The sequence below is a fragment of the Heteronotia binoei genome, chromosome 2 (assembly GCF_032191835.1).
Source record: "Heteronotia binoei isolate CCM8104 ecotype False Entrance Well chromosome 2, APGP_CSIRO_Hbin_v1, whole genome shotgun sequence".
NCBI classification, from domain to species: domain Eukaryota; kingdom Metazoa; phylum Chordata; class Lepidosauria; order Squamata; family Gekkonidae; genus Heteronotia; species Heteronotia binoei.
This window is the reverse complement of record NC_083224.1, coordinates 59,384,213-59,410,223: the sequence shown is the minus strand read 5'-3', so window position 1 is coordinate 59,410,223 and position 26,011 is coordinate 59,384,213. Positions and strand designations below refer to the sequence as shown.

The 26,011-nt window shown below is 43.7% G+C and overlaps 1 protein-coding gene across 3 annotated transcripts in view; it reads left to right on the top strand.

The window, feature by feature from the left end:
- Positions 1 to 21,137, top strand: part of LOC132566267 (receptor-type tyrosine-protein phosphatase V-like) — a 72,460-nt gene extending 51,323 nt beyond the window's left edge. For 2 of the 3 annotated variants that reach the window (XM_060231116.1, XM_060231118.1), the window contains 12 exons: positions 2,570 to 2,692; positions 4,158 to 4,318; positions 5,855 to 5,990; positions 7,336 to 7,415; positions 7,822 to 7,909; positions 9,941 to 10,034; positions 10,937 to 11,013; positions 12,733 to 12,867; positions 13,583 to 13,705; positions 16,454 to 16,611; positions 16,784 to 16,922; positions 19,227 to 21,137. In XM_060231116.1, coding sequence (XP_060087099.1) covers positions 2,570 to 2,692; positions 4,158 to 4,318; positions 5,855 to 5,990; positions 7,336 to 7,415; positions 7,822 to 7,909; positions 9,941 to 10,034; positions 10,937 to 11,013; positions 12,733 to 12,867; positions 13,583 to 13,705; positions 16,454 to 16,611; positions 16,784 to 16,922; positions 19,227 to 19,286 — 1,374 coding nt within the window. In that variant the 3' untranslated portion in view covers positions 19,287 to 21,137. The remainder of the gene's footprint in view (positions 1 to 2,569; positions 2,693 to 4,157; positions 4,319 to 5,854; positions 5,991 to 7,335; positions 7,416 to 7,821; positions 7,910 to 9,940; positions 10,035 to 10,936; positions 11,014 to 12,732; positions 12,868 to 13,582; positions 13,706 to 16,453; positions 16,612 to 16,783; positions 16,923 to 19,226) is intronic. The other variant, XM_060231117.1, reaches the window with a different exon arrangement.
- Positions 21,138 to 26,011: the final 4,874 nt, after the last annotated feature.

Here is a 26,011-nt window from a genome sequence, read left to right as displayed (position 1 = left end):
CATCACATTTAAAGGGACAGCACACCTTTTAAAATGTCTTCCTTCCATAGGAAATAATGAAAGATAGGGGCACCTTCTTTTGGGGCTCATAGAATTGGAGCCCCTGGTTCAATCATTTTGAAACTTGGGGGGTACTTTGGAGAGAGGCACTAAATACTATACTGAAAATTTGGTGCCTCTACCTCAAAAACAGCTCCCCTAGAGCCCCCGAAACCTCCAGATCAATTCTCCATTATACCCTATGAGAATTGATCTCCACATAGGGAATAATGAAGTGCTCAGCAGATGTTTCCCTCTCCCTCCCCCCCTTTTCTGGCGACTCTGAAGCGAGGGATTGGCCTCTCTACTCAAGAGTTGCAGCCAACTTCTTCCAAGTAACACAGACAGACCATCCCAAGAGGAAGCCTTTCAATCGGAGACTGAAGCCTCCGGATGTTGAAAGGCACATGGTCCTCTGGGGGCGAGGCTTCCCCCCCCACCCCGCTGGCCAGCTGACTGGGGGCGGGAAGGAGTCTGGGAAAGTGGAAGAACCCTGCTGGGACCTGGGGATTGGCAAGCCTAGTAGTATGTGCGAAAAGGATCTAGGGGTCTTAGCGGATCATACGCTGAACATGAGTCAACAGTGTGATGCGGTAGCTAAAAAGGCAAATGCAATTTTGGGTTGTATCAACAGAAGTATAGTGTCCAGATCACGTGATGGTATCACTCTACTCTGCTCTGGTAAGACCTCAGCTGGAGTATTGTGTTCAGTTTTGGGCTCCACATTTTACAGATATAGACAAGCTGGAACAGGTCCAGAGGAGGGCGACGAAGATGGTGAGGGGTCTGGAGACCAAGTCCTTTGAGGAAAGGTTGAAGGAGCTGGGAATGTTTAGCCTGGAGAGGAGGTGGCTGAGAGGTGATATGATCACCATCTTCAAGTACTTGAAGGGCTGTCGTATAGAGGATGGTGTGGAATTGTTTTCTGTGGCCCCAGAACGTAGGACCAGAACCAATGAGTTGAAATTAAATCTAAAGAGTTTCCGGCTCAACATTAGGAAGAACTTCCTGTCCGTTAGAGCGATTCCTCAGTGGAACAGGCTTCCTCGGGAGGTGGTGGTTTTTAAACAGGCTAGATGGCCATCTGACAGCAATGAAGATCCTGTGAATTTAGGGGAGGTGTTTGTGAGTTTCCTGCATTGTGCAGGGGGTTGGACTAGATGACCCTAGAGGTCCCTTCCAACTCTATGATTCTAAGCCCGTGTGCAAGCATGAAGTCACTACTGACCCATGGTTTGCCATCACATCACAATATTTTTTGTGAGCAAAGCCTGGACTGCAGTACTGTAGCTTACCATTCTGTTCTATAGTGCTCCCTATATGTGGAATACTGGAGGACAAGTAAAGGCAAAGGCAGGCAGATATTCTAAAGTGTGTCAAAAGTAGTTCCATACATATATTCCGAGGCATTTGTTTCCAGGATGGAAAAATACGTATTTAACCCACTTCTACTACACTTATCTACTTTAGCCTGTGACCCAAACTATAAAGAAATGAAAGGAGGGGTTACCTGCCTGCCTATGCTATATCTAGACTACTAGACTAACACACTAACCGTTTTCGCACACAGCTTACCTCGCAGTCACAATCCTGTTCCCTCCGCAGCGTCGGGTTGGATTTTTCACCATCTGCACTAGAGTTACAGGAGGTGCCGCGGCTTTTGCGTAGCAAACGTAAACTGGGGGCGGAGGGAACAGGATTGTGACTGCGAGGTAAGCTGTGTGCGAAAACAGTAACTATTTTGTAGTAAAAGAAAGAAGATGAAAATAAATCCTTTGTGAATTGTTGGTTTCTGGATCTCTTTTAAGATATGGTAATTAAAAACAACAGTGAACATAAATGTAGGTTCATAGATTTATTTTGATTATTTTTAGAATTACATTTGTAATGTGTCCATTATTCTACACACATTTAATAATAGGATATATATATATATATATATATATATAAGCCTATCCTACCCCCCGCCCCCACTCCCCACCTCCTATCATGGTGTTCTAGGTACTTAGCTCAACCACTGGGATCCAAAGTGGAGATAAGAACATTCCAGATCTGACAGAATGCTCACAGTGCAATTTTTTACATGACTTCCTCAAGTAAATATCATAATTAACTATTGCATACCAAACTGTATGCCTCAATTTGCATATTGGTCCAATTCCTATATAAAAAAGGAATTAATATAAATACTAATTTTAGCGCTAAAAACAAGAAAGTTTCCTGCCTCTTTCTATTTAGATTTTGCATACCCTAGCAATGTGAGCAATGTCTAACCAGAGCCTGGCTGCACACAAATGCTTTCACGCAGACCAGTGAACCTCTCTTACAATTTTCAAAGGGCAAACTTGTATGCACTGTATAATGTGTTACAGTGAACAGAAATAGGAATGAAGAAACTATATATGAAGCTCCACCAATGTGCATTGGTATGGGCACAACCAGTCTTCCTTTCTTTTGTGCACCTTTCTCTGGGTTTTATTGTTCTGCTTCTATAGAAAATGTTTACTGCAAGGATTTTTCTCTCTCTCAGGTGCTTTGTGAATACTACTGGCCTTTGGACACTTCTCCTGTCTTTTCTGGGCAGATCACCATCCACTTGCTTGCTCAAAATTTTGCAGATGACTGGACCACACAGGAGTTCAAACTCCAGCATGTAAGTAGAAGACCCACATGTCTTTCAGTCACCATGCCAACTCCCAGTAAGTGTACCAAATCAAAACAGCATATATAGTGTATGTGGCAGAGCACCAAGAGAGGTGGTCTGGGAGGATAAAACTTTGGGGGCCCAAATCAGCTAGAGGACTCCTGAAGCCAGCATCATGTTGTTTCCAATGAATATATATATTTAAAAATTCCTAATGCACTTCTGACTACAGCCACTAAGGGTGCAGGGAAAGCAGAGCCCATCTGCAAAGTTTATTACAAGGCTGGGAGAATCTATTGGTAATCAGATCCTGCTAAAGCATCAGCCAAGCCACCACTGGAACAAGGCAAGACCAGCCAGGATAGGGATGCCAGACCCTCTGGTGGGTGCACGCCCTACCTCTTTGCTGCCAGTCAGCTGGGCCATGTAGAGGAATTACTCCACCCCCCAAGTAAGGAAGGCCCAGCATTTCCATGAAATGCCTACATGACCCGGAAGTGTCATAGGCATGCTGGGAATGACACTCTGGTTTTTGGGCAAAACTCTACGGTAGAAGCTAATTCTACCATAAGTTTTGCCCAAAAACCAGAGTGCTGTCCAATCTTAGCTTCGATTGCAGCATGGGGGTGGGGTGGGGGGAGGTCTGAAAAGAAACTGGGCCAGGATATTCCAGTTGGTGGCTAGTTTTATTTTCTGATAAACTATGCCTGCCACATGTGGATCTTTTTATTATTATAGATGCATGGTAAAAGCCAGCAAAGTTATTTGTTTTGTTCTGATGTTTTGTTTGGATCAGGGTCATACTGGGGAGGGGGGAGAGATACTGGGGGGGGGGGGGGGAAGGAGATGGAGTCTTTGTCCAGGAGCCCATGGTGGCTCTCAACAGCCCTGGATTTGGAATAAATGTTTTGCATAATGTGGCATATTGAAAAAAATCTGGAATAAAGATAATTTAAAGTGACTATTAAGTGATGGAGGACTCTTTCAGTCCCAGGTGGATCCCAGAAGTGATTCTTGGCTAACAGAGGCCACTTCTGGACCAGCTATCTTGGTTGCAGGACCTTAGAGATTTATTTGATGGTATTTATTTATGTTCCACTTTTGTCCACAATGAACATCCAGAATGGCTTAAATTTTATCCTCACAGCAACAACCTTGTAAGGTAGGTTATACTGTGAGAAGATAACTGGCTGAAGGTCACTCCGTGAGTGGAGATTTGAACCTGAGTCTCCAGGATCCTAGTACGATATGCTAACCACAACACCACACTGGCTGTTCAGCATAGTACAGAGCATATTTTGCTACAAATGCCCCTCTAACATAGTGCGTGCTTCTGGACCGGCATTTCCAAGGTCTCAAACAGGATCCCAGATTCATTTGGGAAGATTCAACAGTGAGCATTCCCCTTTGTTTATTGAACAACTCTACCAGCTTTATCTGCTGCAGTGAGCACTAACGTGGCCTCCCATCACAGGCAGGGCTCAAAGAGGAGAGGAGAGTGACCCATCTGCACTATACAGCATGGCCTGATCATGGTGTCCCTGAGTCCACAACTTCCATCATTCAATTCATAGATCTGGTGCGAGCACATGTGCAGAATGCAAAGGATTCTGGGCCTACGCTGATACACTGCAGGTAAGTCACAGGTAGCCCACCTGGCTACCACTCCCTGCCTGAAACCATGAAAGCGAGAAGGAATGAAAAAAGTCTCTTGTCAGCTAAGAGTCAATTCACACATTCAGAAAAACCACGCGGTACAGTCCTCTTTAGGCTGTACCACATCATAGTACAGGTAGAGAATGATATGTTGGAATGCTTTTCCATACCACACTTCTTTGTATGTGAAAAGCTGGCATCTCAGGGTGAAAGAGTTCTAGTTGTGCTCTCTTCTCTTCCATGCTACCTTTCCACATGCAGATTGTTTTGCCATTAAGGAACATTAACAAATGTTCTCCATGTCTGTATTTTGAAGTAGACTTTTCCAGAACACTTGGGATAGGGTTTTTTAGGCTTTTTTAAAGTAGTGGATACTTTCCAATAGGGTTTACCATTTGATTATTCTAGTCTGTATTTGTAGTCACCCAGAAAGGGTAGCTAACTGAGATCCTCCATATCTTTGGAATACACTGACGACACCCAGCACTGTATTACGTTAGTTAAGCCACCAGTTGCAATTTTGTCTTAAATCATTGTGTGGACACTGCGGCCAAGTGGATGGGGCAGAAAAAAACTGAAAGTGAATCCAGCAAGGCAGATTCGATGCTCTCTGGAAAAGCTGATGCTTGTTCTGGATAGAGTTAAGCTAATGCTAACTGGCCAAACTATTATAATATGCTTTGTGTGGGGCTGCCCTAGAAGACAGTGTGGAAGTTTTGCCAAGTACAAAATGCTATGGCTCATTTACTTACAGGTACTTGGCTTCATGAGCATATTACATTGTATCTGCACTGGCTACAGTTTGCTTCTGGGTTCAAATCAAGGTGCTGATTCTTCCCTTTATTAAAAACCTTTCATGATCTGGGGCCCCTGCATCTGAAAGATTGCCTCTCCTGGAATCAGTCTGTTTGCCTTTTTAAGTTTTTCCACCTTCTATCCACCCTTCAAACAGGATGGTATGTATATCCCCTGCAAAGAGCAGGGTGTTGTCTGTGGCTTCTCTGCTTTGGAAAGATCCATCTGGGGAGATGCATGAAAAGCATCCTGCTGCCATAGCATAGTGAAACTACTTTGTTTAAAGTAGAGCCTGTGAAACTACTTTGTTTAAAGGGGCCTTTCTTGAGTTGTTGATTCTTTAATGATTCACAAACATATATCTGAGATGTCAAGATTGTGTATCTATAGGGTAAACCCCAATGTATTTTGTTTTTACCTTTTTACAGATGTTGTTATTGATATCTATAAAAACTAGAAAGATCAGATATACATATAAAATCAATAATTTACTCTATTATTTTTGACAATGATGATAAGATAAGATAAACATGTATCAGGACACCATCTACATAACGTGAGATTCGTGATGCCAAATTCCTGGTCTGTTTTAGCTTGTCTGGACTAGAAGGTATTGTAGGCAGGCCTATTGGGCACAGTGCAAAAACCAGAAAAACTGAGCCATCAAAGCTGTGCTGGGGGCAGCCTACTAAAATCTCATCTTCCACTCTGCTATTGCAGTGCCGGAGTGGGCCGCTCAGGGACCTTCATTGCCCTGGACCGGCTCTTACAGCAGCTGAAGCACGAGAAGATGGTGGATGTGTTCAATACCATGTACAGTCTACGGATGAGCCGCCATGTGATGATTCAGACTCTGGTGAGAATATGAGACCTCCCCCTCCATTGCCCCATAACCAAATCACTTAAGGATATAATAGCCCTAACCTTTCAAGTGAGCCTGTATAAGCTTTGCAGCCTAAAGAAGCTTGCACCTTGACAGCTGTTCTGCCCAGATGCATGAAATTCTGGCAACCAAAAAAAAAAATGTGTCAGGCTGATGCACAGAAACAGTTCTCCCATGCCAAATGCTTTCATGGCTAGATCTCCATATATAGCGATTTTGAGTAATATGGTTCCTGCTATATCATCAGAGGCAGATTTCTGGGATTTGATCTATTCATGCAGAGAAATCAAGTACTGCTGTCTTTCTGAGATTATAGTATTGTAGATCAGGTAAAGATCCGGTTTGCCCCTATATGTTTAAAATTTCCCTGCACACAGCAAAGTAGGATATCAGTCAAAGGGTTCTAGCCTAGCCTTCTGCCTGACACACTATCTTTCTATGCACAGGCATGGCTGTTGCTTTTGTTTTGTTTCTTGCATGGTTGCCATTCAAACAAGAGATCTTGTATCTGCAGTCTAAAATAGAATATGCCTAGGAAGGTGGCACCACCTGATTTCAACAAATCCAACAAATTTAACCCTGAATTTAGCTATTCAGGGCTAGTCAGATAACCAGCTAATTGGAAAAAAAACTAGCATAATAGATAGGATGGTGTAGAGTTGAATAGGAAAAAAAGGATGAAACAAGCAGCTTCAGGAAGATGGACTCATTTTGAAGTATATTCCAGAAGCCCCAAAGATTAGCTGCTAACTAGCCTGCATGTAGCATCTTCCTGCTTCCTGTTGCTCAGAGGCTGTCCAAAAGCTCAAATAATTTCAGGTTGCTGTTGGACAGAGGGGAGGAACTATTCCTTACAGTGGACCTCCACATTGGTTCACTGTGCATGTTCAGCCAGAGTTTTGAATATGTCAGGTATAGGAACAACAATGTACCCCTGTGAGGTATGTGCACTGGTAGCATTTTCCATCGGCCAGATCAAAACAAACATTTAGCCTGTAAAAATACTTTCCTGTATCACCGATGAGCATTTAATTTACATCTGCCATTTGTATACTGGTAGGATTTTACATTTGCCCCTTTTTGTTGTTGCAGCTGAGCAGGTAACTTGGTTGGTGTATTACATTGATCATGAAATGACCCAGAACAACAATTTACACAACCTAAAAAGTCAGTTCTGATGCTGGAATACAAACCAAGGACCTCCAGTTAAAAATTATCACAAGTAGATCCTGTTGTCTTTCTGCTTCAAAATGCACTGGGATGCTAACCAGTACCAGAGGGTCTGTGTAAACGATAATTGTGTGCACTTCTCTTCTAGGGGCAGTACATTTTCCTGCACAAATGCATCCTAGAGAAGATCTCTGAAAACCCACTTATTGGCCTATCTGGAGTAGATCTGTAAGTTCAACTTCTGTTTCCAGATTAACCCACTTTGCATAAGGCTGTGATCAGTTATTCCACACAGCAAACCTGTTCTCTAAATGAACTGTGGCTCAGTAGTACAGCATCTGAAGGCAGAAGGTCTCATGTTCAGTCCCCAGCATATCCAGTTAAAAATATCAAGGGAGGTGAAAGACCTCTGCATGTCAAAGTAGATGGTACTGACCTTGATAGACCAATGGTCTGATTCAGCATAAGGAAGCTTCTTGTGTTCATGTGCAAGAAGGATTCTACCACACAATCCATTTTGCACAAATGGAGTGTCCCACTACTTGGTACTGGCTTTTCTGTGCAGATCTGTCAACTTGTATAAGATTGACTTAATGGGTGAGCTCAAAGGTTGTTCTGTTATATTTCTCTGAAGTTCCCACCCGGTCCCTCTGAAGAGCTTCGTTCAGCATCATGCAAGGAACAGTTACAAGGCCAATGCGGGCTTCCTGAGGGAGTATGAGGTAAGAGCTGGACATGGCAATTACAGGGCAAAACCAAAAGAAGTGGTGTTAAGGATGGGCCATGTCAGAGCACTTGTATGGAAGATCACTGTCATGCACACCACAGGCTCAAACAGAACTTCAGGCATTAGACCCTTCTGTCATAGTACAGTACAAAGCTGAGGCTACACGATTAGCATGTGTGGTTGGAGAGATACATGTGCCCTAGTCCTCTACCTGTATGGACATAACCTGTTGTTGTAACTGGCCTAAATTCTCATGAGGAGAACCCTCTGCTCTCTTTCACTTCTATACTAGAGGAGTTATTGCCTTGGGTTCAGTGGTGGTGGTGGAATGTGCCATCAAGACACAGCTCACTTATGGTGACCCTGTAGGGTTCTCAAAGCACAAAACATTCATAGGTGGTTTGCCATTGCCTGCTTCTGTGTAGTGACCCTTGACTTCCTTGGTTGTCTCCTATCCAAATGCTAACCAAGCTGACCCTGCTTGGCTTCCAAGATCTGATGAGATTAGGCTACTAGGCATAAGGGAATGTATCCAGACTGGGCAATGGCACCCACAAATGGCGGTAAAAGGATCAGTAACAAAATTATGTAGCTTCTAGTGCAAGTTTAGAGGAAGTAGTGAGAACCTGATACAGTGAAGTCAGAGAGAGTTTATCAAGGCAATAAGTAGCCAACTTAAGCAGTCACAATTATATCAGGCATACATGCAATACAAGAATGCCCATGTTAAGATACCGGTATTCCAAATACTCCCCTCCTCACTAAGCAATGTGCTTTAGTCAAGAAGGGGAAGATGAGAGCAAATTATACAAGAAGCTACTGCAAAGATCACCAGATCATGAGTGTAACAGGTCTCAGGTTGTACCTACTAACTTTTTAGGGATAATTTACATGTTCATCACTAGATGGCAGAAGTAGTGATTTATATGTGTATATAAATGTGTATACACTTTATGCATTGTAGATCATACACCACAGATACAGTATTCATATCACTTTATGCATAAGACTCTTCAGTGGTGTCCATAATCAGCTCTGTCCTTGAACATACAAGAAAGGGCTACTCTCTGTTCTGCTAACTGTATAGGAAGGTCCTCACTAAGGGCATTCATTAAAAAAATTAATTTAGCTTCCCTTAAAGCTTCCAAAAAAAAGCTTTTTTTGGAAATTAATTCTAAAAAATTAATTTAGTTTAAAAAAAATTAATTCTAAAAAATTAATTTAGTTTAAAAAAAAACCCTTTACAATTAATCCTTGTTTCATTATTACTTTTGTTTCCATCAATTTCAGTAGAAGCATGTTGCATTCTCAATGTAACTTTGCCAAATATCATTATTTACCCTACTGAGATTAATAACTATATAACCAAAATGTCCTTCATGTAGTTAGTTCATTTTTGAATATTAAATGCCCATGCCTAGTGCTCAGGAATCTTGCCAAGTAAGGTTATCACCCTGCCTGCTGGATGTTGCCCTGAATTCTCTAGCTGAAGCTAGAGAAAAGACTGCAGGGCTCCTCTGCTCTTCTTCCATCACATCCCCCACCCCAGTCCCTCACCTGCAGCAATGAAGAGGGCTCTAGGTGTGTTGGGTTAAGAGGTGGCAATCCTATTGCCAGGTCATTGTAGGACATCAGCACCAAGTAGGGTTGCTAGTTTCTACATGGGGCATGGAGATGCAGAATTACAATTGTTTGAGTTTCCCTCAAGAAAATGGATGCTTTGGGGGATGTACTTTATGGTTATGGTATATTACCTTGCTAAGGTTCCCTCCCCTCCCAAAACAGCACCCTTCCTAGACATGACCCCCAAATATCCAGGAATTTTCAAACCTAGAGTTGGCAATCCTAAGGTACACATTTGACACAGCCTTTTGTATTGCAAGGCTGGCTCTGTGCTATTTTCCACATCACTTGTTGAAGCTCCTGGATTCAACCCTTCTCCCCTGACCTCCATGATCCTGCCATGCCTAGTCTTCATCTCTGAGCCAGAGTCTCTCCCTCCCTTTCTTACGCTGCTTTTCTCTAGCAGATGCTTCTGGAGGCAGCAAAAGAGGAAGTCAGTTCTGCTACACCACTTCCTGGCAGCCAACAGATCAACTTCTGCTCCAGCAAGATCCCTAGTGAGTAATGTTTTCTGAAGCTGGACTGGGATAGGGAAATCATTGCATATGAGTTATGCCAAAACTCACAAATTGTTCTGAGAACATACATAGCATAGGAAAGAGCTGTACTATTTTGGGCAAAAGCATTCTAACTTTGGAGGCAGCTAGTGTGCTTTTTAACATTTTCATGCAGATAAAACTTGTGTGTCCAATGCCACCTTATTCTCCCCAGATGATGATGAAGATTATTATTATTACTCCTCCTAATAACAGAGTGAGTGCCTCCCCATTGTGATCACAAAAGGCTCAAAACCAGGTCGCTAAAGTAGGGGTCAACAAGGTCAGCCAGAGCAACCAAGGAAGGGTGGAATCTCCAGCTATGCAGAAAGTATGACTTTGTTAATTAACCACAAGAAACAACCATCAAAAAGGTCTGTTGAGGACCAAATATTCTTTAGGAGGCATGGAATGTTGAGGGAAACTGGCAATTTAAATGAAAAAGTGTGGGAGGCAGAATTAGCCATCTCAAGCCTCTGAGTGTTTATAGAACCCTGGAGAATATAGGGGTGAGGAGTGATACTGTATGTAATACTAAAGTGGGGGAGGGGTGGCCAATGCTAATCACAAAAGCAGGCCTCTCACAGAAAAGTACACAGGAGACTCAGACAAAATAATTTGAGTGCCAATTAAAAAAAACAAAAAGGGAAACAGGGAAAGAGGAAACCTGGCCTTTCCAAGCTCTTGTACTGTTCTGCATGGAATTTGCAGTGCCTTCATGGAATTTCTCAGTCTTTTTGTCTTCCACATCACAATTCTTTACTGGCTCTCAGCTTTTTCCTTACTAATACTTAGGGTTTTGCTGAGTGTGATATACTTCATTAAACCTGCACAGTTCCACTCACACAAAAGGTGTTTTGCAGATGATCATGCCAAAGTGAAGTTCTCAGCACTGGATCGTGATCCCTTCTCAGACCTCTCACGTGTCTGGTTCATCCCTGTGAGTTTATTATACGTTATCCTTTCTTCTCTTTTTTTTCTGATCCTCCAAATAGTATCTGATGCATATTGCACCATTCTGGTAGGAATCACCTTTTTTGCGCTGTCAAGTCACATCCCCAAAGGGTTTTTAAGGCAAGAGCCATTTGGTTGTGGTTTGCCATCACCTGCCTCTGCGTAGCGACCCTGGTATTCCTTGGAGGTCTCTCATCCAAATACTAGCCAGGGCTGGTCCTGCTTAACCTGAGCAACCAGGTCAGGGAGGAATCATTTACTCGTATCGTATTTTCCTCTGAATTAGCTTTCACATTGGTGTAAAAGACATATCTTAACATATATTTCTATCTATTAAAAAAATATGTTGTAGCCTACTGCTCAAGCAGGCATGATGATAGGGGTTCTTGTGCCCCAGGCCAAACCCCCCTGCCCCAAGTGTTCTATTTGCACACACTTTGCGCACGCGCCCTGATGATATCATGCCCCCCCCAAGTTTGCTGAGGCTTCCCAAGCCTTGGGAAATCTCAGCAAAGGCAGAAAGGCAGCAGTCACGCTCAGAACTGGGCTCTGAGCATGCTCTCTGCCATGCCTCCCTGGACTTTGCTGAGGCTTCACCAAGGCTTCACAAGGCTTGGCAAAGTCAGAAAGGCAGTGGGGACACTCAGAGCTGGGCTCTGAGCGTACTCGCTGCCACACACCCCGATGTCGCCAAGGCTTCCCAAGACTTGGCGAAGTCAGGAAGGCAGCAGGCATGAGGAGAGAGGGGGCGCCTCATGGCACAACTAGGCCAGGTGGTACCATAGGCGGCCACCTACTTGGCCTATTCCCACACGCTGGCCCTGTGCTCAAGAATAACCCAGTTGCTGCTGGATTGGGAAAATGAGTCTGTAAGGATCAATCAGTCTTGGAATCATCGAGCCAACATTTTCATTGTAATCATAGATAAATGTGTGGAAATGTAGTTCTCAAACATACAAATGACACAAAGGGAATGTTTTGAATCACAGACTTCAAAATTAAAATAATATTTGTAAACTGAGTAGTAAACTTGCAAGTGTAAAAGAGTGTTACTCAAAGTTAGTTGAAATGAAACGCACAAATACAAAACCACTTTATAACAGTTACCTGGTAGCACTATCTGGCAGAAGTGTATAATTGTTCCAAAATGCCAAACACTATTTTTGCTCCATTGGCAGAAATATATCTCAGACAAATGAGCCCTGCTGATGATAATCAAATGTCAAAACATGGTCAGCTCTACCCAAAGGCCCCAAGACTGGCATATCACAAGTGCCAGTGCAGTGCTGGAACTGCTAGCTGATATCCTTTGCTCACTCCACAGAAGAGAAATATGTGAAAGAAGCCCCGTTCAGAGAGCATAACTATTGCATTCAAGTCCATAGCATCTTCTCCTCAACCAGTCCAAGAACAGCATGCTAACAATATCCTTGTGGCAGGCAGAGCTTATGTCCTGAGGTGGAGTACCTGAAAGGAATCTGAGGAGAGTATTGTTAAACCTATGCTACAACAGTCTTTGTTCTTTCCTTTTGCTGTTTATGCAGCGTGCAAAGTGCTCTTTCTGTGGGGTTCCTGTCATCACAGTGTTTGTTCTAAGAGTGTATGAGGCCAGAGGGATATAGCACTATGTTGTGCCTCCTATCATCTGAGCTATAGCTGTCCTGACTGGGTTTATATAGTTTTTACTTTGTTTTGTTGTTTGTAGGGTTGCAACTCAGCCAAGGATTATATCGCTATTGAAGGACCTGACAAACTAACCCTGGAGGAGTTCTGGGGGCTGATCTGGGAATATGGAGTCCACACCATCATTAGTTTAACATCTGGGCAGACGAGCAGCCTGGTAAGCCTGTTATTATGCAGATACACAGAGTGATGGAAATAGACCATGCTGGGATCAAAGCATTCAGTGGTTCAACAGAACAGAATTTTGGGAGAAGTTCAATCGGGTATATAGAATTGTCAGGAAAATCTATCTCATGTAATTACAGAACAAAGTTTGAATCCAGTGCAACTTTAAGACCAACGAAGTATTATTCAAGGCATAAGTTTTTGTATGCATGCACACTCCTTCAGTGACCATATAAACCAAGCTTTCTATTCAGTTTGGTCCTTGCATCTGTTAAACACCATTCATTATGCTGCATGCTAATTTGCTGCTCACCCTCTACTTCAGGGGTGTCAAATGTGTGGTCTGTGGGCCAGAACCGGCTTGCCCAGGTGCAAGTATAATGTTTAATGGGGCCCTTAATTCCTTCCATTGCTTGTTGCCTCCTTGGGAACATTATTGAAATTAAGCCCCAGAAGTATTTGTATGGAAAATGTTGTACCAGAACCAGGCTTTCATATGGATGTTGCTGCATGCTGGTTTCATTTTTCTGCATCCTCCTTTTAATAGAGAGAGGCTGCATTCTTCTTAAAGCCAGGTGTGATTTGCAAGTTCCCACACAGATGGCTTTCTACTAGGCACAGTCATTCTGAATGGCCAATAATAGTAGTTGTCAAGCCCAGCAAGAAGGAAATAAGATGCTAACCTTGCAGTCCCTTTTTTTGTGTAGGCTCCAGATGACACCTGCTGGCCTTCTGAGGGCGAACCTGTCTGCACAGAGATGCTGACCATCCAACAAGGCCCCGAGAAGGCTGCTTCAGGGTGGCCGTGCATTCAGCTCCGACTGAAATGTGTATGTGAGTGGTGGGGGATTTATATGTGAGAATGGCTTCACACATTCATTCTCCAATCACCAGCAGACTCAGGAGGAAATGATTTAAAAAGAGTCAATTAAGCCTATGAGGAAGAAGATTGATTTCTTCTCTAGGTTTTTTTCCCTACTTGCATTAGTCTCCTTATCACCGGTTCCTGTAGGCCATGAGGAATTACCTAAAATGAAAAGGATGTTGCATGGTGTGTGCCTACTAACAGTCTTCTCTTTTTTTAGTATAATTTTTATTATATCAATTTACAACACATTACAGAACATAAAGTACAAAAGTTATCTGAATCATACATTAAATGTAAATACATCGATGGCCCTCTATAATCATCAACTGCAATCATCTACAATATCCAAATCATGTTTTAAACATAAACTACAATAATCTAGTCATATAATTATTGATAATTATACAATTACTTACATTAATCTAGAATTTACTTATATATTCTCTTGATCTTTCATTATTTAAGTATCTTTATTCTGTCTTTCTTGGCCATATCTGATAATTTATTATAATAGACATCTTCCCTTTTCTCAATTTCTGTCTTTAGTCAAATTTGTTTCTGATTTTCAATCAAAAAATACTTTCCATGTTTCTTGAAATTCTAAAATCAGTTTGTTTGTATATAAGATGTTAATTTTGCCATTATTGCATATTCATGTAATTTATTCTTCCATTGCTTCAATTCAGGGTACCTTTCCGCCTTCCATTTTGCTGCAAATATTACTTTTGCTGCCGTCACCATATACTTAAATAATTCACGATGTGTTTTTGAAATATTGCTTGGTAAAATATTTAATAGCATACTTTTTGGATCAATCACAAACTTGAAACTTTTGATTTTTTCATATATCCAATATTTTCTTGCTTTCTTACATGTCCACCGCATATGATAGAATGTTGCATCTGTATTCTGACATTTCCAACACATCCCATTATACTCTTTATTAGTTTTTGCAGTGTCTTGGGGAGTAATACACCATTTATAAAGCAGTTTATACCATTTCCCCCTTAATATTTGACATTAAGTAAATTTAATTTCTTTAGTCCATAAATTTTCCCACTGACTCATGCTTATATTTTCTCCAGAGTTTTGCAACCATTTTATCATACAGTTTTTTACTTGCTCTGTTTCTGTATCACAATTCAATGACATTTTATAATTTTTTCCTAATAGGTGCTTTGAGTCTCCAGTGGTTAATTGTTCAAAAACCATTTTCTCTATTAATCAACTTCCTTCTTTAGCTATTTGTTCTTTGAATTTAGATACCATTTGATAATATAACAGTCACAGGATATTCCCCCCCCCTTCATTTTGTCCACAGATAGTTTTTGATGGATGTTTCAGAGGGTGGCCAGGCCTCAGATTCAGCAGGAGCACAGCTCCTGAACCTTTCTGAGGGTTCCACCTCTTCCTCCCTCCCTACCTTGTCCATTGAATAGTAGGTGCAGCTGCATAACAATCCCTGGATTAGGAGAGTGGGCAGCCAGCCAGCCACCAGGAGCTTTGCCACACCCCCAGCAGTCCTCATTAATCCCGGGAGAAGCCTGAACCACCCTTTCTCCACTTCTTATGTGATTGTGGGGAGCAGGTGACTTGCTGGCCTTTTGACTGGGGGGAGTGGCCCAAGAGAGCCCCAGGCGAGTGAAGCCTGGTTGGACTGGCTGGATCTCTAGTCAGTCCAAGTAGGTCTCGCTTGCTCAGGGCTCTCCTTTCTTGCATTGGGTTGCTTTTGGCTGGGGGGGTGGTGGCATATGCTAATGTGTTATGCTAATGAGCCTCGCCACCTATTTTTCTACAAACCGACCCCTGAGGATAGTCATCACTCATAGCTATCACTCAGGGCCAAATCAGTCTCTGTTTCATACTTACAATACTCTTCCACATTGCATGTTTGACTCAATCTTCTGTCAAGATTTCTCACCAGCTTTCTGCCTAATCTAGTCAGCAAGGAAAAGTAGCAAATAATTGGAAGTTGGGGGATGAGCAATACAGTTAATAGGCCTTATCAGAAATTGGTGCCAAGAATTAAGGGAATGGCTATATAGGACACAAGCACTAGGCTTGCCAGACCCCAGGTGGAGCCTGGAAATCTGCAGCTTTTAGAACTGTGGCAGAGATCAGCTCCCCTGGAAAAAAATAGCTGCTTTGAAGGGTGGACTCTAAGGCATTATACCATGCTGAGGCCCCTCCCCAAACCCCATCCTCTCCTGGATCCACCCCCAAAGTCTCCAGGTATTTTCCAACACAGACCTGGCAACCTTGGTATGTTCCCAGTCTTCTACCTGCCTAGGAAGGGACAAGAAAGAAGCAGCTTGATACTAACTGCCATTATGCTACTTGGCATTCCACTCACCAATGCTCCTTCTGCCTGAGGTGCCTTCTTTCAACTTAAGTGAGTCTTTTGTTGGCAGAGGAGCCTCTTATGTTGGAGGAAATACCTTTTAGGCTGGAGGAATTTTTCAAAGTTTGCTGATCAGAATGACCCAATGGGCAAAGGGGTTACAATGGATATGGCTGTGGTAATTTTTATGATTTTTTTTTTAAATGGACCACTTTTTGTCAATGTACCAACATTTATACTTTTGAATCAGACAGGTCTCCTTTGGCTTGCTTGTATGCTTTTTATTTATGCAGAGTTCTTAATTAGTACCCTGCTTCCCACTTCTCTACACTTGCTCAGAAATCACAACCTCTGTCCTTGCTTTGCCAGGAGAAGAAGGCCAAGGAGAGGGTGCTTCAACGCTTCCTTTTCCCACTGTGGGCAGGAGAGGAGCAGCCGGCACCCAGGGTCCTGGTGGGCTTCCTCACCAACATCAGGCAGCTGGTGCCACATCGGAAGAGAAGCAGCCCCTTGGTCCTTCATTGTAGGTAGGCTTCTGCCCCTGCCACTGGCTGGTACCTGGCTGTTGCTCTGAATCTCTTGGGATGAGGGAACATGAAGTCAGCCTCAGAGTGGGTGTGGGCGGAAGATGGCTCTGTTCTTGTAGTGAAGGGAATGCACACAATCTGCTTACCCCTGCTGGTTCTTATCTTTTCCCAGTTCGGGAGGCATAGGTCAGATGGGCATGCTGATTGCTGTGGACACCTTGCTACAGCAGATGAAAGGAGAGAAAAGTGTGGATGTGTATGGGGTTGTCTTGAGGCTGGTGAGGAGCTGCTGTCTGATGATGCCGACACTGGTAAGTAAGGGGCAAGAGGGCTGCGTGAGCTGCAACCAAGGGCCTTGACCAAGATCCCTATCAAGGCCAAGAGGTGGCATTCTGCTGTTCTAGAGTCTGTCCCCTGGAAGATTCAAGGGATCCTTGAGTGTTTCCTCCTTATCTATGCCGCTACCCATCAGCAGTGGGTGGCTCTCTGACTGAGATAAGAGAAGGAAGAAAGCATCAGCTGATGAGGCAGAACAAAAAATTCTTATGAGCAATTTTGGCAGACCACTTTTTGCCTTTTCACCAGCATGGCAGGAAGTGGGCAGGATGACTCACTTACTCTGATGTTCTATAGCAAACCCTTTGGACTTTCCGTTAGAGCTTTATCTCTCCCCCCCCCCCAACACACACACACACAAAGCCCACCAGCTCTCCCACTTCATGAAGGGGTGGGGAAATGTTCAGGCTGTAAGGTTCTGCCAGTTATTGACTCCACAAATCTGTGCTCATGTAAATATGGTTAGGATTTATTAAAGTCAGATACAAAAGTTAACTTTCTGCTAGAAAGCCATTGCTAGGAATGACCCAATGGGCAAAGGGGTTACAATTATACACAGCAAAAAGTGTGGGCTAACATTCTCCCCCTTGGTCTGTTGGTTCCCATAGCGGTTGCTACATCAAGGTGTGAGGCTTCTTCTGAGGATCAAATTAGAAAAACACAAGAAAACCATGCAAAGGAAGGGCAGGAAATTAGTGTTACTATGCAGCTGCACTAGGGCATCAGTGAAAATCCCCCCCATTTTTTTCAATTTAGTGGCACATGACTTTAAAAAGCTCTCCAGAGCTTCTGGCACTTCTCCCCCATACAAATCACAGTTTTGTGCAAAGCATGGTGGAGTTGCTGCCAACTCTGCACAGGTACACACGCATGCACGGACACACATGTTGCCAGTAATCACAGCCAGTGCTGGATTAAACCCCATGGAGGCCCCTAGGCAGTTTAAATCTCGGGGGGCCCACCTCACAAATTATCTCAGAGTTGAAGCACCCGCCCTGCCACCCATGGTCACTGCTGCACCTGCAGGCACCTTCTTAAAGCCCCTTTGACAAAGCTGCGGGGGAAAGGCAGAGAGAAGCAAACTTGGCAACAACACCAGCAGCAGCCACACCAGGCAAGTCAGGCAAAGAGCAACTCAGTTGCTGGCTGCCCATGCAGCTGCAATCAGAGGGAAAACTGGGGGAGCCATCCTGGGGTCCCTAAAGGCGTGGGGGCCCATAGGCCAGTGCCTACTTGGCCTAATTGTTAATCTGGCCCTGATCACAGTTTGTAATGCCAATGTCAGTAGGTTCTACCATGCATTCTGTATGCTCAACATGTCCCCCTTTATTATGAGATTGTGTGACTCTTTCTCATTTTTCACAGTGGCTGATAACACAGCAGAGAATCCCCTTGTAGCTGCTTGTCAGTTTCAAAAGAAATCTTGTCAATTTCAACATTGGTTTTTCCTCCTTTGCCTGCATTCCTATCTGTTCTCTTTTATTCAACAAACTAATGCTAAAATGCATACGCTAAACCTGAACCATGAGGATTTAAATGGAAGGCACTTGCTGGATGCCACTGCTCAGCTGTGATAGGGCAATTGCATTTTTTTTTAAATCAGACGCTAGCCTTCACATGTCAGAAATTATGTTATATCCCAGTTTTAAAAAGTGCATTTTTAAATTATAGCTGCAGAATAAATACACCAGAGGAAAAAGAATGGTGCATAATTTGGGCACAGAATCTGAAGTCAAGATTAATGACTTACTGCTCTGAAAATCTACAGTAAGATATCCATAAGGAGCCGCTGTGACCAGAACTGTACATATCATTGTCCTCAGTGTGGCAAGGAAGAGGTCTTTGTGGGTTGGAGTGCTATCCATACTACCACAATAATCCCTAAGCATAGGACTCCCAGGCTTATAGGACTCCCATTGCCTTATAGAGGCCAGCTGGAGGGGAAGAATATGGTTTTTTCAAGTGGTTGATTTGTTGAGCTGTAGAGGTGCTCACTAAATGGTGGCTTGTTACCAGTGCTTACCATTTCAGTAACCACAGAGTAGTTGTAAGGGGTTCATAGTGTGGTTTGGTGCCCCAGCTTCCTCTGCTTCTGTTATAGTTTGCTTAAGCTGAACGTATATGTTGTTTTACTATAGTTTTTCGGACCTAATTCCTGGCCCTCTGGGATGTGATTTCCTTTTTCTTGCTGGAATATCAGAGACTCTTTGCTCATAAGAGGTGAGAGCAGAGCTACCCTTCCATTATTTATGGCATCTCTCCACTTTTTCTCTCTCCAGGATAAGTACATGTATCTGTACGAATGCATTCGTGACACCATCACCCAGAAACAAGTCTAGGGCCATAACAGGACCTGGCCTTCACTTTCTCTGAGACAACGGGAGAGCCTGGAGATGAGCATGGCCACAACAGGATTGTGAGCATGAACTGAATCCACAACAGGATTGTGAGCATGAGCTGTTCTCCTGCAGTGATGTGCAGCTGTCCCAGGGAACCTGCTCTGAGCCCATGTGCAGGAGGTGGAATAATGGGAGTCAACAACAGGGGCCATGCGACGTTGCTGCCTCCTGAAAGCATTCAGGAAACAACAGCACCTCGTGGCTAGAACAATGCATCTTTCATTGAGGATGTGCTGCTGGCAATAAAAAGTCAGCCTGAGTCTTCCTAGTCCCTATTCGGCAGTCTTGGGACTCTGGGATCCCTGGCGCTCAAACAGACGGAATTTGTGGCCAGTCTGATGATGGAATCCATATAGCTGATAAAGTCATTGCCTAAAATTAAGATATCTCTGCATTCTGGATAATTTGTGCAGTTGTCCCAAACGACTTGTGCAGCTCTGGAGAGTTTTGTGTTTTTTTTTTAAAGTTGGAGAAAGTGCAGAAAAGTGACTTTATAAGCAGGGACCTCATCTTGGCAAAAGCACAACTTAAAACGAGCATTGATCATCTTCTGGGTGCAATAAATAAAACAAATGATGGCTTTTCAAACCATTGCATTGACAAAGATGACTGCGGAGCGCATGTACAGATTTTTTTTTAAATGCTCTGTACTGTGGAGAGAGAAAGATTAAAATAAGCGGAAATATTGAATCAGAACCAAAGAATTTCAGTAATCTAATGAAACTGGTAGAAAACTGGTACTAGGTAGCTACAAGTAAGTGGTTTGCCACAACCTGCAAATAGCCTAGGAACTCAGTGCTGGGGGCAGGACCAGCCCTGCCACTAGGCAAACTAGGTGATTGCCTAGGGCACCAGCCTTCTGGGGGTACCAGATTGGGTGCCCCCCATGTGACTAGGTGACATTATCAGTGCGGGGGGGGGGGGGGCACCAGAAGTTAGTATTGCCTAGGGTGCCAGACAGTCTAGGGCCGTCCCTGGCTGGGGGGTGCTATTCTGGTGACAATTTAAATAGATTTTTTAAGGATTTGACAACTTCCTGAAGGTTAGGTCTATTCAGAGAGGCAATTATATACAACTGGCTGCTGGATCCAAATAGAGGGGCCATTTTGCTTTTTTTTATGACTCTTCCCCAGAACATGTGGCTATACTCTGCTGAAAAACAGAATGCTTTGCTTTGCAAATTGTTGGTTTGATCCAATATCTTCATGATGATAGCTCCCTTGATCCATATAACATATGCTGCTTCAAGCAAGAACTCTTCAGTGCCAAAGAAAACTGATGGGGACCAAAGTAAATCACCAACATCCTCTATTTCTCCTTCTTACTCCTGATGCCCAAGTCAGCTCCTGTGGTCAGTTTACAACAGAGTACCAAGGGAAGTGCTGCCTGCAGGGCACATTTGAGGCCCACAGCCAGATCTCCTTCAGAACTGCACACAAAGAAACTACCCCACCTTTCCTGCCCTATGCCAAGCTCTGTATCTAGGTCTGTATTTTCCTTCTGTTGAATGACGAGGGGTCTTACCATCTCAAACCATTCTTTAGGAAGTCTGACCTCCTACACCTGCACACTTCATTCTCTGGGCTAATCCAATCCAATTTTCTTCTTTTTCTTTGGCCCACTTTCAAATAATTTATTAAATTACCACAGTTCTTAAAATGGGAGTGAGAGCAACCCCAAATAAATGTGGTATTGAAATGGAATTAAGCTATCCTGGGTTCTCTGAAAGAGAGAAGAAAAGGGAGCAAATTGTTTTTATTTTGTAGCAATAAATTATTCTTCTAAGTGAAATAGTTGCATTTCTTTCTTTCTTTCTTCCTTTCTCTTGTTTTGATTTTCTTTTGACATCATTCAAAACATTACTATAGAAGAGCTAAGAGCTTAATCATAAAGAGATTGGTATTCCACTAGAGGGCAGTACTAGACTTTGGTTTTTGTTAAGGATTCTTTTTACAACATTCAGGTACCTAAAGAAAAAGGATAGAAAACCAAATATTTTAGGGTGGAACCATACTTTATATGTAGTTCCTGCTATCCCCCCCCCCCCCCCCTATTCTTTTGAAACAGAGTGCAGCAGCACTATAAATGCTATTCATGGTGGCCAGCGTGCGAGAATAACTACTCATGGTCCTCTGATGATATTTTCTCTCAGAAAATCCCTATTCCCAGGATGCATTTACTGCTGCTCTTTAGGGAAACTGGATTGAATATTTATGGGTGCCTAATGGAAAGATGTCTGATTAACTGTTGCTTTTTTATATATTTGGGGCATCTTCAAATCTGTTTTGTACCCAGCACCAGATAATTCAAGGCTATGATTGGGGCTGCCAACCTACAGGTGGTACCTGGAGATCTCCCACTGTTACAATTGATTTCCAGGCAACCAATATACCTTCCCCTGGACAAAATGGCTGCATTTGGAGGGTGGATTCTATGACATTATATTCTGCTGAGGTCCTGCCCATTCCCAGGTTCCACCCCAAAAATCTCCAGGTATTTCTCAACCCAGAGCTGTTAATCCTACGACTGCTATACATCTTATTAAAGGTAAGCACCAGTGCAAGCACCAGTCATTTCCAACTCTGGGGCGATGTCGCATCATGGCGTTTTCATGGTGGACTTTTTACAGGGTTGTTTGCCATTGCCTTCCCCAGTCATCTACACTTTACCCCCAGCAAGATGGGAACTCATTTGACTGACCTCAGAAGGATGGAAGGCTGAGTCAACCTTGAGCTGGCTACCTGAACCCAGCTTCTGCTGAGATCAAACTCAGGTTGTGAGCAGAGCTTGGAATGCAGTACTGCAGCTTACCACTCTGAGCCATGGGGTTGCTATACATCTTATTACAGCTCTACAAACTGCATAGGAGCTTTTCCCTCATACCCTAAGTATTCCCTCCCCCCATTAAAAAAAATTGTACTGAATTTCCAGCCTAATGGAAAAATTCCAGGGAACTCAAAAGTTTGCTATTTAGTGATTAGTTAGTCCTAATAATGAAGTATTACATTGCTGTTGTTTTTGGATTTTTTTCTACTAATTTCCCTACAATCGTTGTTTACTTCTGCTGTCAGTCTTGGCCCAGAAGACAGGCAGAGAGCCAATGGACACAACTGTGGGAGATCTGACTAGGAACACAGTTCATAGTGGGTATATGGGACAGAATTCATGTACTTGCAACAGCATATGTTTTCAAAGAAGAACATCACCCTCGCTCCTCCCACCACCCATCACTGTTTCTCCTATTGCTCTAGGAGAGATGGTGCTTCTATCCTCTTGAATATTTCTCAATCATGCCTTTGATTCCCAACTGGTAACTGGGAAATCAGATACAGTATTCAGTCCTATGCTTGCCTTACATCAATCTCCAGTGTCCTTGGAGGTAGGACAGGTGTGTGTGATGGACAGAGAAGGGGAGGGCAGTTCAATCCAATCTAATATCTAATCCAAGCCAATGAATATCAGCAAAAAGTCACCATAAATGGTAAAGAATGCTTTCATTGCTCTATACTGGAGTGGAATTTTGCTTGCATGCTAGCACACTTATCACTTAGGTGTGGCTATCCATCCCTGTTTATCTTCTACAGGTCTTTCCACCTCTCATAAAGCCAGGTGTCCTTTCATCATTTTAATGGGTTGCTTGGGACTACAGCGTGCACTGGAGACGCATAGCAAGTGGGGTATGAAAATGTGCAACTCCCATTTGGAATAAACAAATGAAAGTGCAGAGGAAGGACAAAACATTACTCTTCATAAATTACTGACTCCAATTAGCTCAAAATGATGAGCACTGGAGGGAAGGTATCAGACACGCCCTGGAATAAAAGGAACAACCTGCCTTTTTCTTTTGAAGTGTGATGGTATTGAGATGATGCAAGGGTGCCACAGAACAACATAAATGTAGCTAGCTGAGGACTGAACTCCACAGCAACACTATAGTGCCAGCTAGAACCAGGGGTCGTTTTGAAGAAAAATAGGTGATGGAGCTCATTAGCATAACTCATTAGCATATGCTATGCCCCCACTAGCCAAAAGCAACCTGACACAAGAAAGGAGAGCACTGGGTGAGCAAGGCCTACTTGGGCTGACTAGAGATTTAGCCAGCCCAAGCAGGCCTCGCTCACCTGGTGCTCTTGTTGGCCGCCGCCACCCCCCCACACACACAATCAAAAGGCCAGCAAGCCACCCACCACCCAAAATCACAAGAATTAGAGAAAGGGTGGCACAGGTTTCTCCAGGGGTTAATGAGGGCTGCTGGGGATGTGGCAAAGCTCCTGGTGGCTGGCTGACTACCCACTCTCCTAATCCAGGGATTGTTATGCAGCTGTACCTACTATTCAATGGTCAAGGTAGGTAGGTGGGGAGGATGAGGGGTGGGGCATCAGAAAGGTTCAGGAGCTGTGCTCCTGTGAGCTCCTGCTAAATTCAAGGCCTGGCTAGAACCAAGACAGCCTGAGGACTATAATATTTCTGGCTGTGCAGATAGACCATTCCTCATCCTGTTCAGCCTAAAACAACCCTGATATGAACAGAACTAGCATATTTTACAGTCATAGATAAGCCTTTTTCTAGAACAAACTGAAATAATGTGATCTTACGGCAAGCTATCAAATTGCCAATTTGCTGATAAATATGGGGAAATATATCCAAATTATAAATTCTATCACTGCAAGGAAAGTTTGCAACAAAGGCAAAGTCAGTCTACAATTTAGCCTGATTGGCCATGGCCACTGTCAGGAACAGGTAGCAGGGACAGGCGAACTCCCTGTGGTCCAATTTACAGTTAATAAAAAGGGAGGGAGGTAGGGGGACACTTGGGTCATTTATTAGCTGTTTCTTCCAAATGCTTCTGTGGCAAAAGAATTCAGGAAAGCCTGTCTGTGACATACTTTTTTTAAAAGTCCCAGGAAAATAAAGCATCTTCATATGCTGCATTAATTCATACATTAATGATTAATACTTCTCCAAATCCAAGTCAGGAATTACGTAATTACAAACCTTGACCAAACCTTGATGCTACCTGAAATCATAACCTCTGAAGCAACAGGCTTTGTTTGATGCCTCTAAGAAATCTACACCTTTCTCAATAGATCAGACATTCTCTTCCACCTCTCCTCACATCTTGTTACTCATTAGAGGCAGGAAATGCAGAACAATGCAGGAAATCTGAAACACACAGGAGGCCTCCCCAGTTCTTAGATGCTCCCTGATCACTTGCTTGAGACACTTACAGCTCCTTATACAACTGGCACACCTGGTGCTGTCTGTGGTACACCATGATCAGAAGCTTAATGCATGTGGATCTCCTGAGTAGAGATGGGCACAAACCAGCTCATGAACTAGAGTTTGTCACAAACACTGGCCAGTTCCTGCTTCGCAAAGCGATGCTTATGGTGGGGCAACTGGCACAAAAATCCCATGAGCAGTCATGCACTATTCATGAATGGATACATTTCCAGACAAACTGTCGCCACTCAAACTGTTTACAAAACTTCAAAGCAACAGGAGGGGTGGAATTCTCCAGCCTTCTCTGGCTGTATGGGAGCAGAACACTTCAGTGGTGTCCTGCAAGGCACACACCATTAGGGAGAAGATCAGCCAGTTGTTGGAGCTGATGCTGAGCTTCTCTTCCCTGTGCAGGATTGTCATGCAGATTACATCCTGCACCATGCTCTTGTGCTCCACCAAACATGCTTTCATGGTCTAGGTGGAGCTCCTCATCCCCCTCCCCTTGCCTCTTGCTCAACAGCTGGGAAGACTTGATGCTGCTTGAGGAGGGGGTGGCCAGGAGCCTGCAGGTCTCAAGGACCACATCTTGAAGGGGGGCAGCATCCCAGGTAGCCCCAGCCCCACAGCATCCTTCACACCAGCTGAAGTGAGTGCACTAGGCACTTGCAGTGCACGTGTTAGAGCTGGCGTCCATGACCATGTAGCCATGGATGGTTGCCACCGCCCACCTACTCCCTCAGGCTACTCCATATTAGGGCAGTGATGTTTTGTGCCATGTGGTCTGCATCCATTCCCTGAACATGGAGCAGAACTACTTTGTAGCCCCGTGGCAGGACTGTCCCCTCCTGGGGCCTTGGCCATGCCCCAATTGTCCTGCTCATTGTTTCAGAGGTCTGCCATGAATTGCATGGTTCTGCCTCGGAAACTTGAGCCTTGATCATCACCACTGCAACTGGCAAAAGGCTATGTATAATATAGTGGGTTCAATGCAAGGAGGAGACATGGTTGCAGTGATCACAGCTCTCTTTATTAGTTATAGCATGGTAATAGCTGCCCTCAAAAAAGACTGTTTATTGGGCCAATGGGGCCAACTATATACAGTTCAAGTCTCCCATGCTAGGACACCATTGAATCATTTAAACCAGCAGGGGGCCCGTGATTGGAGCAGGGTGGCAGGGATTTGGATCCTACTGCCCATTGTTCCTGAGTCCCCAAGCTCCAACCTAAAAGCCCCAATGAGCCATGCAGGAACCTGGTTAACAGCAACGTTAGTCCACATACACAACATTATGTCATCCAAGAAGGAGAAGGGCTGGCCGTACACAGCGATCATCTTGCCAACAAGGTGAGTGGCTACTTCCTGGGCCCTCCATGTAGTCCTTTTGACCTCTTGCAGGGTGGCCTGCCTTGATATCCCACCCACAGCAGACCAAATGCGG